At 37.8% G+C, this 12,832-nt stretch overlaps 1 protein-coding gene across 1 annotated transcript; it reads right to left on the bottom strand.

Annotated features, from left to right (window-relative positions):
- Positions 1–6,397: 6,397 nt before the first annotated feature.
- On the bottom strand, positions 6,398–12,164 carry LOC131784557 (homeobox protein prophet of Pit-1). The gene is made up of 3 exons (XM_059101378.2): positions 11,974–12,164; positions 11,360–11,559; positions 6,398–7,868 (listed from the first exon to the last, which is right to left on the bottom strand). The coding sequence occupies exons 1-3, from the start codon at positions 12,119–12,121 to the stop codon at positions 7,407–7,409; spliced, it is 810 nt and encodes a 269-aa protein (XP_058957361.2). The 5' UTR covers positions 12,122–12,164; the 3' UTR covers positions 6,398–7,406.
- Positions 12,165–12,832: the final 668 nt, after the last annotated feature.

Genomic DNA, 12,832 nt, shown 5'->3' with positions numbered 1-12,832 from the left:
TTTACTGTGTATTGCGGATTCTGAAGCTCAGTACATATAAGAAAACACTCATATCCTTTTAAACCCGTCCGATAATTGGCAGTGATGCAGCTGTCAATCACCGTGGGATATACACAATGCGATTGGTGGATTTTATTCCATTGTTTTGTATGTATGTTGGTTATTGCTAGTATATCACGAACGGAAACTTAAATTAGAAAAATCAGTTTTAAGTAAAAAATAACTTGAATTGATTTTATTTTTTGGATTAACCACAAATAAAGATAGACAGGAAAACTTATGATGTGATAAATAAGTGAAAATAAAACAGTCTATCTTGGCCAATTTCCTAGTTTTCATAACAAACACAAAGTTCATGTTCGTCGACGACAATGCTCGCGTTTAAGACTGGAATCAGTTTCCCTTGTACGTTACTGGTGCATAAAACCTGAATGCATCTTTCTCCTACCAAAATTTACTAAACTGAGTTTTTGACAGTTAATTCCAAATCATTTCATCATCAAGATGCAACCTTTTTGAAGTGTAAGATTTAAGTTTCACTATTATGAAAGTGTTCATTGTGGTGTGAGCTACCTCCGGTCCGAAGCCCTTAAAACAATGTAACAAAAAGAGAATTCATTGGGCTTTTATCTTCAATTAGAGCGTTATTTTCAAATTTAGCCAATCGCAGCAAAGTGCCGAGGACTAACGTCTACAGTTTAACAAAGCAAAGAAGGCTAGCTCACATCTTTTCATTTTCAAAACTTTCAAGTTTTACGCAATCTGTTCAGAAACAGCTGTGAATTTCGGTGGCAGTTTTTAGTCTTGCGAGCGAAAGGTGAAGAAGATGCCTTTTATACGAGAAGCGATTTCCCTTTTGGCAGTTTGTGCTGTTTTTTATGGGTTAATTACGATTTTATTCGCAATCTATTGCTGCAGGATATTCGTTAAATGTGCGAGGAAAGGCAACGATATGGAAAAGAATGCTGACGACCTGGATAGATCCATGGAATTTGAGAGCATTACCGAAACGTCGGTGTGCATCGACGAGTCCGGAAATAGGACCTTCACCCATCAAGGGAACGTTAATATCTTTCAGGATGACAACAAACTGAGAAGGTTAACGCTTTCGAATCTCGACCAAGGAAACAACCTGCGGTTCTCTCAACCAGAAGGAAAAGACATGAAAAGGTCGAAAAAAGTTAAAAATCACGAGCAAACAGGTTCCGTACGATCTTGTTTGTACAACGACTTCTCTATGGACACACGTCTTTAAACGCGAAATTCAAATTTCAACCGGTAAATTTACCTGTTTTTGGTGTTGATCTATTTATGTTACACATTCAAGACTACACATCTTGGTTAGAACTGTAAGCAGAGACCGCTTTTGAATAATTTAAGAACAGCCTTTGTAAACCGACGTAATGTAAAAAAACGCGATGGTGAAATTCCCGGAACTTGAAACAACGGAATAGAGAGGCCTTCCTTGTTAAACAAGTTCAAATTTTCCTGTAACTTAATAATTGTGACGGTACGTAGATTTTCACGAATTTCGTACTTAATGACTAAAAGATATATTATGTTATTGTCTTGAACTGACAGGATCGTAATCATATCAACATTATATTTAAAGCAAAATTTCACCATTGCCGGCCTTAAAAACAAAAATAAAGGGGAAAAGTTAGTTAAGAAACTGTAGTGCTACATCTGTGAGGAGAGACGGAGGGGTATAACAAGATATTTTGGTTTTATCGTTTTGACGAAAGAGCCAATGCTTCAAACGTCAGCCTTAGAAATTCTTCATGGTGGACAATTTAAATTGAATACTAAGTTACATTCTTTTTGAAAAACTATCTCAAATGTTACTGATTACTGTGAAACATTTTCTCTGTCTCATATTTTCTTTAACTGTTATATTATCAAATAATCAAATAACATTTTCCGCCCTCATCACTGCATCAGTACCGCCATATTTAATTTCGATTCCAGTCTCTTCCCTGGAGCCTCCCGTTTTTACTTATGAACACGTAACGAAGGAGACGTGGACTCTGGGAGAGAGTTAATTTTCGATCCCAGAGGTCCTTCCAAATTGTTGTCGTCAGTCATGCGCGATAGAGGAGAGAGCCTTGGGGAATGGGATTGCGTCTTATGAATGATGAGCGCTGTTTCCATATATTCACCATACGCGAGCGCATATGATGATCTTAGGAGAACTGTAGAGGTGATAACATGTTCCTGTAATGTAATTGAAAACCTCTACTTCTCAGCCAACTCTATACCAGTCTCGAACTCGTGCATCAAACCAGTTTTCCTGACTCATTATGTTACGAGAATCTTAAAACTTTACTCTCTTCACCAGCGCCTCTCAGTTTTCTATAAACGCAAAGGGAGGCTCTGGGGGCGAGATGGAGTCAAGCGTTATCTCTTCAATATCTATCAACGGTCTTCAGGGAAGAAATGTTTGCTCCATCCGTTAAAAGTAAACACTCTCGTAAGGCAAATTGAAAAGCTTGTGATGAAGTTTTTTCTCCATTTATTCAAACTGTCAGTTTCATTTGACATAATAAATGCGAAATACATTAAAGACACCTTTACTTTGACGGATGAGTTGACAAAGTTTCGACAGATAAATCAATTTAACCTGATGACGTATCCGCTTGCTCTTAAACAAAGATGGTTATGACCGGAAAAGCTTTTAATTTCCGAGTATAAGTTCCCATCATTAACGCGGCATTTTATACTTCAAAATTTAAATTTCATATGAGATTGGGCAACAAAATAAGTGCCAATCATGATACGATCTGCAATTGAATGAAGCCAGGAAACTTATTTCTGACTAACGACATTTTGAAATAACAATAAAAACAAAAAGAAATGCCAATTGAAAACAAAACAAATAAACAAATGGAAACGAGTTTTTAAAAGGCCAGCAACATTTAATATGCACGAGAGATAACGTTGCTTACCGGCCTATGGGTTTGATGAAATTATTGTGATAAGGTTATTTTTAATACTTCGAAACTAGCGCATTTATTTTCGATGAGTTTAGAATCCAGCGCGGAACTATTTAGAGTCTGGAAACCTTGATATACATTACCGTGGTTGAAAATGTAAAGAAATCGATTTGAATATGGTACTCTGTAGAGAAAAGGTAAATTTGTTCTGGTGCACGTGGGGTTTCTTGTTACAAAAAAAGAATAACAACCCCTTACCAAGCTCAACAATACAGGGGAGCAAAAATCGCCTGTAATGTTTGATAGAGTACGTGGAAAGCCCACAAAGAAAATTAAAGCCATGTCTTTTCTATTTGTTTTAGCGGTCTAATTTTTTTCCGGCTGGAAAAGCTGAAAATATAAAGATGACGGCGAGCAGTATGACTCTCTAAGGCCTTGTCTTTCTGTCAGTCTGTAGACAATTGGTTTGATGTAAAGATCAGAAATGGAAATACAAAAACTGACTTTTGATATCGACAAATTGTGAAAACCTTTTCGAAGCCATATGCCATTTTTCAAGGAGTGAGCGGAAAAATCAAATAGTTATTTAAAATTCAATTACGTGTACACCGCAAAGCACCGAGTGTTGACGAAAAAAAACCGGTTGCGACGGTAAGAGTGACTTGTTCGAAGAGCAACGTTGAATTGTTAAGGATTTGGTCGTTAAAGCTGAATTCATTTGGGGTGCAATTCGAACTGAGCCACGGGGATATCAGTAGATTAATCAGTTCGAGAGAAATTCACTTGGAGTTCCGTTTTGAAAATAAGAGGAACTAAAAGTGTATCCGACGTAACAAGATTCAAGTCAAAAGACAACAACTGTATTTGAATTCCACGTTTTAAGGAAACAAAAAAATGTGTACAGGCTAGAAGGGTCATCATATTTGGCGCAGGCATCGTGGATTTGAAGTCGACTGATTTAAAATGTCAGATGCAAACGTTTCGCCCATCGTTGGACAAGAAATATGGGCTGCAGTATCTGTTGTGTTTTGTGTTGCGGTTATTTTGATTTTTCTACTCATTTTATGCTGTGCTTACCGAAGACATCGAAGGGTTAGGGACCTGACTATGTTCATGCCAACAGAAAACACTCCAGCACCATGGCTTGTTTGTAATGGTAAAGACAAACGCGAAGATAGTGATAGATTCACTTCCCAAGTGTAGGGAGCGCGTTTACATGATAAATATACATCGAATACATAAAGAAAGATTTGACGATTTTCGTTGTTTCACAAATACTACGTAAAAGCAACAAAGATGGCTGATTCATCTGATGAAGAAGCTCTTAATTCCGAGCCGTTGGCAAATTTATTTACCTTCACGAACCTCGGGCCGGGTAAAGGGAACACAAGTTCACAGAGTGAAACGATGGCGCGCAAGTTCGACAAGCGTTTTGAATGAAAATCGTTGCAGACTTCAGTGAGGAAGCAGGGTTGGATAATAAGATAAAATTTCCCAATTCTACTAGGTCCTAACTAGGTCAAAGATAAAAAAAAGCTTTATGGCGAAACATTCTGTTAGTCTTCAAACTATATACATTTCTTTAAAAATGAAATGGACACACTTGTCCTTTATAACTAACCCACAAGCTTTCTCCCTAAAAATTTCGTGACATTTCTCATTTTTCAACTTGTGCGTAAATTAGCCGCTATTCATATGCTGATTTTTATAACCGTTTGATCTTTGGGAGGTTATACAACAATTCACAAGACAGTTTAAACCTAGTTAAAACAAACTTCGGTTACAGAGGGTTTACATAATGCAATATTTCATTTTTCCTTTTTTTTAAGAATTAAATGATGCACCGAAAAACTGAAAATTTAAGTTTTTAACGTCAGTCATTCACTAAAAACTACAGGGAAAATGTACTAAGCGTGCGCTCGACACTTTTGAATTTTCCCCCAGGGCAAATAATTCATCTATGTTAAATTAAGTACATTTTGATTTGCTTTGGTCCACGTCCACTTCTTTGAATTTAAAAAGAAGTTTCTGTTAAATAAGAAAAAAAAAAAAAAGACGGCAGTGGAATTTAAGACAGTGTTGATGAAAACTGAATTTTTTTTATTGAAAACTGTTGCAATTGCCAGTTTTCTTGATATAAATGTGTTAATAAAATGCTACAACTAAAGTAAATAATCGAATGCCTTTGACAGATACATAGAATTATTATCATTTTTAATACTAAATGTAAGGCACAAATTGTAAATGCCAGTTTGTTCGCATCAGGCAATCAGTCAAGTTTTATCAACAAATTTGTCTTTCATAATGCGCTTTGATCTTTCATCTTGATAAATTAATTCATTTTGAATTCAATTCTTTATTGCGAATGTGTTCTGCGTTTTAAGTGCGTCAGCGTTGGAGAACCTAAGTATATTATTGCGCGAATTGACGTTTCCTGAGTGAAGAGTGAAAACATACCGGCGGGTTTAATAATTTTCTTCATCTGTTTTTTCTGGCGAGTTCAAGCCTTAAATAATTTGAAATCTGAAATGTAACCATGAAATAGTTCTGACACCTTTTCGACTCGGGCTTTGTGGCTTAGCTTTTTGACATGATTGTAACAATTAAATGTTCGCTTTAGCGCTCAACAACATCTGCATGCATTCGCATGAAGTAGATTCACATAGAATTTGAAAACAAGTTAACTTTGCGAGACAATGCACAATGGTTCTCTTCCCCGAAAACCGCGAAAGAGAAAAACGAAATTAATTCAAAACTCAGTGATCCAGATACTTGAAAACATGGTAAATGCAATTCCTATTAATGAGTTGAAATCCCGAATGCTCTTTTTTCAACCAGCCGCGAGTTATTGTGTCGTCTTGAAACTATATTGCGAAACGTAAGGATGCTGAAATTTTTACATTTTATTGATATTTCGCCCGAGAAAACGAGATGAAAATATATGAATTATACGCCATTTAATAAATACCGTCAAACTAAGCTCTATGTCTCATGGAAAGAGTTCCCTTTTAGATAACGTAAGCGAAAGGGAAGCTATATTGGTGCTCTTTGGCTTCTCGGAGGTTAATAATACTTGACTACAACGACCTTCGAACAGTCTAATCACGTGCGCGCAAATAGACCGTATTTTTTATCGGTTTACTGGCGTAATAGACCACGTAGGATGTTGAGAGAGCAGGAGAAACGGTTTCCGAATTACTCGGCTCCTGCTCATGAGTTACAAAAGCGCCGGATAGAAAATGCGGTCGTTGCTTTCATAAAATGAATTTTAACGAAACACATTATGTTTCAATTTTTTATGGGTTTACCATTTCTACTTGTCAGGGCTCTTTAACGACACTTAAAATTCAGGGTAATAAGATGACATTAGGTTTTTCGTCATCCCTTCTTTACTAAAGAAAGCTATTTTATATCGCTAGACTAAAATAAGAAACTTAAAACTACAAGCTGTTTGAAAACCCCTCTTTATTTAGTGAATATACTACAAAATTTAATTAAAACTTTGTGCCTGTCGAAAAAGACCACCAACGTTTTTGATCATTTTTTCCATGTTAAAGTATTCTATCATTAACCTCTCTCTTCTTAAAGGATTTTTTTCAATCTTGTGGCGCTAAGCAAAATATCCCTCAAAAACGAATAGTCAAGAATAAATTGAATAAATTGAAAAGTTAATTCAACTCCAATTTGAAGAGTTATCCCTTAAACATAAAAAAACAAACAAACAAATAAAAAAACCCAATATTGCCTAGAGATCGCCCATTATTTATCAGTGGGGAGGGGGGGGGGGGGTGGTTGTTTCACAACAAGATTTACCTGATCCCCCTATAAGGCTCTTTAGAATTCTAATGACCCATCATTGACAGTTTTAATTTTAGAGTTCCTCCCCTCCCCTTCCATGTTAGGTTATTAAAAAATCTTGGCAATTAATTTCTCTTAATATTTGCAACAAAGTCTGCGTAGCGAGGCTCCTTAAACAGGGAAGAGGGAGGAGGAGAGCGGATTCATGGGATGACAGAACACTCCATATTCTATCGTCCCCTTCCCCTCTTCATACTCTGTTAGTGACGCCTGATCTCCTCCCCCCCCGTTCTCTCTGAAAACCACGTGCCCCCTCAAGTCCTTACACTTCCGCTCCCCCCTAAGACGACTGATAATGATCGATTCCTCAAGAACTCACAAATATTTCTTTAGAAACCTCTAACCGTGTTAAAAAAAGATAATAATAGAACAAAAAAACAACAAAAATAAGGTGAAAAACCCCCGTACACAGCTAACGTTAAACGGAAATTCATTAAACCATCCGTTACAACTGTTACATCTCACGTTGTCAAAACGAGTCTTTTTAAGGTATTCTTGCAGATCAGTTCTCTCTGATGTTGAGCGTCACGCGTTTACTAGTCATTGCCTCACGATGAATTTCCATCTCAGGCCAAGGTCCTTGGCTTATCAACAAGCCTTTGGCGCGTAAAATTTTCAGGAGAAACATGAGGGACCAAACACGTGACTATAACTCTGAGCACGCATTCTCAATAGCGCCAGGCTTTTGGATGACCAATCATTTCGTGTCAAACTGAGAGACGTCGAACCTTCTTTCTCATAAAGAGGGCTCTTAGATGGCGAAAGTGGCCGTGCAAAGCCTGGACTCCAAGGGGGAGTAGGCGCCGGACCCACACCACAGCAAAGGCTCCCGGGCGGACAAGATCGGCAGGGGGAGCGGACTGGGCGTGAGGAAGGGCTATGACTTTCGAGGATATTCTTAGAGCCTGGTAAAGAGCTGACTGGGCAGGTCATGGGAGGGACTGGAAAGTAAAGATGAGAAGCTGGAGAGTAGAGTCCTTCATGTGGATAATAAATGCCTGAGTGGTACGGGAACGACGTCCGAGGGTGTTGGCGTTCTTGTTTTCGATGTTTCGCCCGCCGATTTTGAAACCAGACCTGAAAAAAAAATTATTTCAATCAGATCTTTACTTGCTTTTAAGAAGTACTCACATTTATCGCTAAATTTTATCTCTACTGTCTCCCGCGCGCGGTAACTCGCCAGCAAAACGCGATGATGCATGCACTAGGATCGCGCCGACTCCAGTCGAACATTGAAAAGGAAAAACATATTTTTTGAATCAGTGAGCATTGCGTAAATAGATATTTTACTACGTGGACAGTAGTGAAACGGAAGCTTAAGATAGTTTAGAAGGAGAACAATAGGAACATAGTGACAATAAAATACAGAACTGAAAGCCAAATAAGAATATGCCCTAAGGGATAATAAAATAAGTGAAGCATGCACCTTACAAAGGACACGACGCAATCATCAACAGACACGTGTATTTACAATGGCGTCGAAATAATCGTGAATCGTAGGGAGATTAATTTTGTCTCAAAACTTTTATACAGCAGATCCAATTTCTTCACCGAAAAGAAAATTGCTAAAAAGAATTACGGTTTTTATTTTAAAAGGCACAAATATAGCCCCATTCTTTTAGTTGTTAGTATGAATTTCCGGAAGAGAAAACAATCGGACAGGTTTTTTTACTCTTTACAAATGAAAAGAAGAAAAGAAGATTTCAGGGATTAATTTCGAAATATTACAACGGAATTTTGCAGGTATATGAACACTTGAAAACCAAAATTAACGAAGTGCGAAGATCTTGCAGCCATTTATGATCAATTGTCGTTAAAACGAGAGCAATGAAACTGGGTTTGAAACTTTCTGTGTTACTTTTAATTTGCAATCTTCAGTAATTTCTAAGCACCGTTCTTTGGTCTTTGTTAATTAGGGCAAGGTGTCTCAGCATGTCAAAGTACATGATGTTACAGCACAAAGAGAAAGGCTTTAGAAACTCTCATGTGTATGTACTACTGTTCGAAAAACTAAAAAAAAAAAACCAAAAACGAATCTGTCCGCGAGCGAAAACTGTTTGATCACCCCTTTAGCCATGTATTTTTCAAGCGAGAAAACCCAATTGTAACACGTGGCACGCGTAAAGCTCAGCGAGTTCTTTCCCGTGCCAATAAATAGCGTATCATTTCAAAAACTCACAGCTCGCAAATATATCAACCTCATCTTTTATTTCAACTTTTGTGCGGAGTGGTAAATTGTTTGTCAAAACACGACAACACAGCCTGCATTTGAATAATAGATGTTTAGGAAAACTCAACCCAGCTTATTAACTGCCTACTCGACTAATGAAAGAACTCTATTCTCCCGCCGAGATGATATTCAACAGGCAATACGAAACTTATTTACCTGAAATATTAATAACACGTGCCATACGGTAAATTGTATCAAAAGAGCTAATGAGCTATCTGTTACACAGCTTATTCTAGGGCAAAACTTCCTATCAATAATGATCAATTATCACAATAAAGTACAGAATCGTCCAGAAATTGACAGAGCTCCGCTGTAGTTTTCCATTTTACAATCAGAAACGTTGCCATTTATACCTTCATGTATTTTACTTGCGTAAAACGTAAAAATTTCCGTCCTGGTTTCAGCACAAACGTATAGGAAACGTAATGTAAGACAACTCATCGAAATTTAAGAGGTGTGTCTCTAAAAAGAATTGATTAGACCAAGCTATTTAAAATTCTATTTGGAAAAGGAATATTTAGTTAAATTTTGAATTAGCCCTGTTGATATAACGGTTCTCTGGGTCTGAACGTGTTGTTCTTATTTGAAAAATAAACAATAGATTAGTAAATTCATAATCATAGCTGGCTCAGTTTCTTTCGACATCACGAAAGCAGGTTTGCGGTAAATGAAGCGTTGCAAATTTGGCAAATTTACACATGGAGAAGTCCCAAATTCGCTTTCATAAATCTCTTTATCTCTCTGTTTCTGGTCGGGACTTAGTGAATATTTTTCACACAAGGAATTCTTTTTAATTCGCCGTTACACTAATATCCAAAAATCTCAAACGGTTTCTTAAGACTTAAGAAGTGGCTAAACGAAGCGTACACGTACGCTCATTGGAATTAGGCGGCCGTGTGTAAGAGATTGGCTTTTCTTCACCGCTCTTGAAATTAATCAGTTATCTGAGGCTTCTATCAACAACTGCGACGAAGTTAAATTCGTTATCTTGTTTCAATTTGACCAAATGCTTGTTCTGCTTAAAAATTTACGAAATAGTGCGGGTTCGCTTTGAGATTGGACAAAAGAGTCATTCAAGTGGGTAATTTCGGAAAAACTAATTCTCTGCGATTCGAGATTCACCAACAATTTGTGTAACCGCTTAACTAGCAAGTACGAAAAAATTATCTTCAATTATTTTATTCACGTTTTTCGGCCAAAGGTTAGTGCCAAATTTTTTTCAATGTTTATTTTAACTGCTTAGCAGGTTGAGTTCTGTCAAGCCCTTCACACCTATCGGACAATACTTGTTTTTCAAGTGCTTACTGTTTATTAATGACATCCAAAGATGAATGAATTTAAAAAGCCACTTATGGTTTTTTTAAACTCTATTTACTAAGATATTCGATCAAGCCATAGACCTCAGCCTAAACCTCAGAATTATAACATGTTGCAACAATGAATCCGGTGTAGAATTCGCCAGAAGAAGTTTGACGCGAGCAAAAACGCAGCCGTGTTCTTTCCTAGCGAATTTGCCCGATAATTCAATTTCCACTTCGCCCAGACCTCCGATATAATAATTTGCTAATGGCAAACTTAAGAAATTGTAAAAAGTGTCATTTGCGTCTAAATACGCTTTCACAAAACAAATGCCGCCCTTATTCATATTGATACAAAAGGTACTCCTTGAATAATAGATGCGCGAAATTCTTCAACTTAGGTAAACAGAAACCTTGACAATTTGCCCTGTTCTAGAGAAAACCATTGTATTCTCCAGACGGACTAGATAAGACGCCTACACTTTGGACTTGAAAAGTGGAAACATTTTTCTTCCCTGACCACAATAATTTCTGCGTTCAATTTTAAGGCCTCTTGAGTCAGATCGATGCGGTAAGTTTACTTTCCGTAATAACTTCCAACAGCTGCTAATTAAACTGTCTGTTCACACCATATACACACGTGCGCCGCAAAGCAGGTGGAAGCTTTACTGCGCTTGCGTGGTATCGTCATAAGCTAATTTAAGCTTTACAGATTAACACTTAACATTTCTCTCAACAGAAATTCTCCTTAAAGCGACGCGCCCATCAGGGTCAATCACCAAAAAGTGCGCGCTTTTGAAATAAGTTTAATCCCAGCGCTGTTAATTCCAATTCTCTTTTTTCCTCGAACGTGCAGGTAGCCCAAGATGTTTTTGTGTCCTTTTAATTGAAAGTAATAACAAAAACAAAGATAGCTATTGATTCGATTAGCCTTGGCCGCCCATGAGCGCAGGCCTAGAAGACAAGAAATAGAGAGAGAGAGAGAGAGAGAGAGAGAGAGAGAGACAAGAGACAATTTGTGGTTCTTTCAAGTTTCGTACCTGTACTCGGGCCTCGTTCAAGTTGATTCCCTTTGCAAGCTGTTCCCTCGTGAATACATCAGGATACTGGGAGCGGTTAAATGCTTCTTCCAAAGCATCAAGTTGAGCCTGCGTAAATGTCGTTCTGTGGCGGCGTTTGCTGATGCTAAGCTCTTCTGTTGATGTTTCTTCTTCTTCTCGTTTCCTCTTTGCGTGGAAACCTTTATGAACAACGTGAATTAACAAGCACGCTTGGGAATTTTTTCAAATGCTCACAAAGTCACCAACACAACCCAAGTATCTTCGATTTGTATTCATACCAGTAATGAAAAGAAAAAAATGTCCACAGTAATATTGGTAACAGCTTTATATTTGAAATAAATATGAGTTTTATCTATTCCAGAAGAGCTTTGTGGCGCGCAGCAGATTCCGTGCTGTAAATAGCAGCTTGGTCTTCTCCAAAATGACATACAATGAGCTTTGTGCCACAAGCAAGCAGTTACAAAGGAGAGACGTATCCTATATCCTCGACCATTGACTTTGCAATGAGGTGTTACTTTGCTTAATGTTTTCTGTGTCACTTGAAACTTTTCAACATTACATTATAGCCTGTCTGATCTAAATTAAGAATTTACCTTTTAATAAGGGGTCTTTGACTTCTATGTCGTCCTTCTCCTGCTTGGTATGCATCGGATTCGATTTCTGATCGTCCGAATCGGCTGGAATTTCCCGGTGGAATTCCGAGACACTGCCAAATTGCGAGAAATGGTCTCGATCTGACATGGCGCTCTAAACCATTCGCGTACGACAAACCTCTCTGGGCCAATGTTAGTTGCAAGTGTAAGAGAAACTGTCGAAAGATAATTGCTTTGTAAAAACTATTTGCATTGCAATGAGCTTGTCGACCAATCACAGAGCTGTGTTTAATTGTGTCGCTGTCTGGCTTGTCTTTGTTCCCATCTGATTGGTCGAGAGTCAGTGCCACAGTAGTAATTTAATTAGATTCAATTGATAGTTAAGAGCCTATTTGGGCCATCGGTCCCGCTGTTTTGTTTGAATAACGTTTTGACAGAAGCTATTAAGCGGCAACCGTCTGAAAGAAATAACACCAAACTCCCTCCCCGGGTGATTCACTAAGGTCCACAATTCCATTAATCAAATTAGCGACAAACAAAGGGCTTTTCGTAGGACGGGTAAACGAATGTATTTACAAGCACTCCAGCCCGTTTCTGCTCTGTCGCTCAGGGCAGAAAACAATACAAACAACTGACAGCAAATGTTTGCTCTCGACGCAATTTATTGGTTGACGCGATTTGGACAAAGTAAATCCACTTCAAAGTAGATAACTACTGGCCGACGCTCAAGATAAATTATAGCAGGTTTAATCTTGGAGATAAGCCTGCAAATTATCTGTGAGGTACAGAAAGACCATTTCATTGAACAAAATTAACAATTTGCATGTTATTATCTTTCCTAAAAATTCAATTAACTTTT

The sequence above is a fragment of the Pocillopora verrucosa genome, chromosome 7, assembly GCF_036669915.1.
Source record: "Pocillopora verrucosa isolate sample1 chromosome 7, ASM3666991v2, whole genome shotgun sequence".
Lineage (NCBI taxonomy): Eukaryota > Metazoa > Cnidaria > Anthozoa > Scleractinia > Pocilloporidae > Pocillopora > Pocillopora verrucosa.
This window is presented reverse-complemented; position numbering and strand designations above follow the sequence as displayed.

Excerpts from the sequence above, each read along its gene's own strand:
- LOC131784557 (XM_059101378.2), bottom strand. The coding sequence starts at position 12,121 with ATGTCAGATCGAGACCATTTCTCGCAATTTGGCAGTGTCTCGGAATTC. Across the intron at positions 11,560-11,973 it reads CAAAGACCCCTTATTAAAAG|GTTTCCACGCAAAGAGGAAA; the intron begins GTAAATTCTTAA and ends TTGTTCATAAAG. Across the intron at positions 7,869-11,359 it reads TGAACGAGGCCCGAGTACAG|GTCTGGTTTCAAAATCGGCG; the intron begins GTACGAAACTTG and ends TTTTTTTTTCAG.